Genomic DNA, 4,044 nt, shown 5'->3' on the forward strand with positions numbered 1-4,044 from the left:
ATTGCACTGATACTTAATTATCTGTCTTTTGGTTGGGATTACACACAATTTTTTCTGCATTGTTTTGTTTTAAGGGAAGCAATGAATAGGCCAACTACATGCATATAACAAATACTGCCCATTCTTCAAGTGTTCTTTTGTTGCCTTTATTAATATGGGTCATCATCACTCACCTCAACACATCAATTATTGCCTCATCATATACTGCTTTTTTGAATGCCTTCTTTATGCATTTTTTTTTTCTCAAAATTTTTGACTTTTTTAATAAGAAAAATACTAGGATATTTCCTTACGTCTAATCTCATTTCTTGATTTAAATTTTGTTTGTTTTCTTAAATTAAGTCAATAAAACACTGATTTCCCATCTAAAGTTCTTAATTTGTTATTAACTTTTGTCTATTATTACAAAAAAGCCAAGCTCAATTTTGAAAAATGAATAAAAAATATAATGCTTTTAAAATCATATTTTTGTTGTTGAAACTTGGCTATTAAATCAACTCACCCTATGTACTTAATATGCAAATTGTAAATTGAGAGGAATAAAGTTCAATTTTAAAAAATGTCAAAATTAAAAGTGAAAGTGGTTAATGCTTCATAATTACCTTCACTTGTAGCTATGAAAATTTGTAGAAAAGTTCAATCAAATAAGTAAAAACCAGTTAATACTGGAAAGAAAAATTACATCATAGATGTTCAAATGAACATACATGGCCTCCTACTCGAATAATATATATATATATAAAAGAAGTAATTATATAAAAACGGAAGGGAAAAACAACTTCTAGTAGGATGATTGATCAATTTCCCCTTAATTAATGCATGGAAACAAAGAAAGGGAAGAAGAAGAAGAAGTAGAGCATAAATGAAATCCTATAATTTGTTATTAATTATGAGATGAAAGCTTGAATGATTGATGGAACTGCAGCAGGAATTGGTGTGATGGTACATCGACTAAAACCAGCTTTGTTAATAAGAAGTTGTGTCCACTCATCAGCAGTTCTTTCTCTTCCCTTTCGTGATCGAGTCATCATCATTATGTCCAAAGTTAATCTTATATCTGTAGCCATCTTATTTTCTTCATTTTCATCAATCACTGAATCTATGATTATCACCTTCCCTCCTGCTTTATTTTCTCCAATAGCTTCCTTGCAATTCTTCAAAATTTTGATGCAATCTTCATCATCCCAAGCATGTAAAATCCACTACAAAATTTAAACCAACCTTAAAATCCTCACAAATTGAGTCAAAAAAACTTAAGGTAGTGAATGACTGGGATAGAAATATGAAGAGAACACACCACAAGTGAAGAAAATCAATTTTAATGGATGAGGAAATAACAATGGGAGGGCTGAATCTCGGTGAACCACTAACCATAATATATACTATCTTAATCACCAATTCACCCAAAGATTTAAGCAAATTGGTGAAGCCAAATTTAATATTATATATCCTTTTAACACTGTATATGGACTTATTATTATCACACATGCACAAACACACGATCAGTATCACAAAATTAATAAATTAACTAACCATGAAGAAAGCAGCATCAGCCTTTGGAACAAAATCAAGCATGTTTCCACCAACATGTTCCACACCATCATACTTTTCTGAAGTTAGCACAACATTTGGAAGATCAAAGTTAATACCTTTCATCCATGGAAAAGCCTTAACCAAAACACTCAAAGTAGTCCCGTTCCCTCCTCCCACATCCACCAAACTCTCAACTCCATTAAATATATCTCCACAGTTCTCAAGTATAGCAGGCAAAGTAATAACTCTTGCATTACAAGCCAATCCCTCATTAAACATTCTATTAAACCCTGGATTTCTTGCACCATAACTCCAAATATCCTTCCCATGAGCTACTTCAAACGGCACTAATAAATCACTATCATCATTATTATTGTAACTATTCTGAAGCCTTGCACTAAGATTTTGCCATGATGCAACAATTTCTGGGCTATTCTCAAGCAAGAGTAAAGGAGCTACATTGATGAGCATATGAGATAGTGGTGTTTGCGAATAGGCTATGAGGTTTTCAGGTGTGATTTCTTCTTTGAAAATTCCTCGATGGGTGAGGAATCTCATTATGCGAAACAAAAGTGGTGGAGAGCAAATTAAAACTGTGGATAGTTGAGAAAGTGTCATTGTTGGTCTGCCATGGCTTTCAATGACATTGGCGATTTTGAGCTCTATGGCGCATTTTATGACGGCTGCTTCTGCAAAACCAAATACGTATTTGTATATTTGGATCTTTGCTTCTTCTTCTTCTTTCTTCCATATTGATTCTTTGGTGATAGTTTGTTCCATTCTTGTGATGTTATCTCCTTTATTATCTCTTTGCTCGTCTTCCAAGTTCTGTATATATAATTGGTGAGAATCCCAACCATGTAGAGAAAATATCTTAGTGCCATAAATAATTTGTTTTTTGTTTCTATTTTTTTGAAATTAAGTAATGATGAGGTGTAGTGTAAGAAAAGTTAAAATTTGAAAATTGAAAAAAGGGTTAATTTTTCTTTTGACAATTAGCTAAGAACTAAACCTTTTTATTTACCTAATAAAAATATTGGAATCATGGTAAAAAAAATTGAAAAAAAACTTAATTTACTGGTAGAGAATTTAAAAATAAAGAATTCCATAATAAAAAAGAGTTGCATTTTACATTGAAAAATGATATACTTATAAAATTATAAAACTATACTTCTCACCTATCCATAAACTATTATTAATTTATTTATCAATATAATTTGTGTTTAAAAAATTTGTTAAACTATAATTTTAGTCCTATATTCATTTTTTTTAGAGAAATTTAGAGTTTCATCTATAGTTTGATAAAAACATTATATATAGATCCCATGATTTAACAACCTTCATAAATAGTCCTTATGAGCGAGACTATTTTTCATGCTTTGATAGAAAAAACTAAATTCTAGTTATAAATTACTAAAATTCAAACCATATGGACCAATTTTATATTTAATTTACAAATTTATATATTTATTATTTTGTATTATTATATAATTATAATACAATATACACTACATATCGTATTAAAAAATAAATTGAGTTTATGAGCTGACATATTGTATTTTAAAATATTTTTATATATATTTAATATAATATAATTATACTTTTAGTATATAAAATTTAAATTTGGGATAAATAAAAAAGATGATTTTAGAAATTTGACATAGTAGAAAATAGATTTTTAAAAACAAATTTTGAATTATATATTTACGAAAGTTAATAATTTAAGTTGATACAACTATTAGTATGGAGTCTAAATTGATATCGCTAACCAAATTTAGACTTTAAATTGATATAATTTTTAGTTCACAGTCTAAATTTGATACAACCCTACTCTCAACAGATATAAAATGATATTGTTTGCCCTATATTTTATGAAGTCGAAATAGATATTTGTCCAAAAATTGAGATCCCATACAAAAATGATGAATGATTCAATATGTTATTGGTTTTATAGAGAATCAATATTTATCTAATATTATAGATGTTTCTATGAAATTAAAAAAATGTGTTTACCTATTAGTAATTACTTTCAGTGATTTATTACGGCTACTTTAAATTAAGTGCGTGAAATTAATTGTAGAGATTAGCACAAATTAATTTTAGTTACCAACCATCTCAATTATAACAATGTAGCTATGGAGGACTAAAGTCCTTATCTTTCTTTCAATAATAATAATAACAATAATAATTCACTCGCTCCCCTAAAAAATAAATTTAAGGTTAATTTTCGTAAATTTTGATAAACATAACAAAACACCAAAATATTTATGACTCACGTAACAAAATCAAAAAGCTCATAAAGTAAACTATTTTCTAAAAAATATTGCACGCTTTTACCCTTCTTTCTATTTTCTTTTTTTTGCAATTTTTTTTTCTTTCTATCGTCATTTTCTCTCTAGCTTCTTTAATTTTTTTTTTCATTTTTTTCCAAATGGTTATTTGGTTCAATCGTGCAAAATATAAACGATCTATTTTTAATTATTTTTTTAAACTGTTATTTGGTTGTTCAAC

The 4,044-nt window shown here is 28.0% G+C and overlaps 1 protein-coding gene across 1 annotated transcript; it reads right to left on the reverse strand.

The window, feature by feature from the left end:
• Window positions 1-615: 615 nt before the first annotated feature.
• Window positions 616-2,348, reverse strand: LOC101217081 (acetylserotonin O-methyltransferase). The gene is made up of 2 exons (XM_004144878.3): window positions 1,534-2,348; window positions 616-1,202 (listed from the first exon to the last, which is right to left on the reverse strand). Exons 1-2 carry the CDS (start codon window positions 2,311-2,313, stop codon window positions 888-890), a joined length of 1,095 nt encoding a protein of 364 aa, XP_004144926.1. The 5' UTR covers window positions 2,314-2,348; the 3' UTR covers window positions 616-887.
• Window positions 2,349-4,044: the final 1,696 nt, after the last annotated feature.

Source organism: Cucumis sativus, chromosome 7 (assembly GCF_000004075.3).
Source record: "Cucumis sativus cultivar 9930 chromosome 7, Cucumber_9930_V3, whole genome shotgun sequence".
Taxonomy (NCBI): Eukaryota; Viridiplantae; Streptophyta; class Magnoliopsida; order Cucurbitales; family Cucurbitaceae; genus Cucumis; species Cucumis sativus.

What these genes read in the sequence shown, in the direction of transcription:
- LOC101217081 (XM_004144878.3), bottom strand. Translation starts at nt 2,313, where the DNA reads ATGGAACAAACTATCACCAAAGAATCAATATGGAAGAAAGAAGAAGAA. An exon ending in CTGATGCTGCTTTCTTCATG is followed by an intron (nt 1,203 to 1,533) that starts GTTAGTTAATTT and finishes TAAATTTTGTAG; the next exon opens with TGGATTTTACATGCTTGGGA.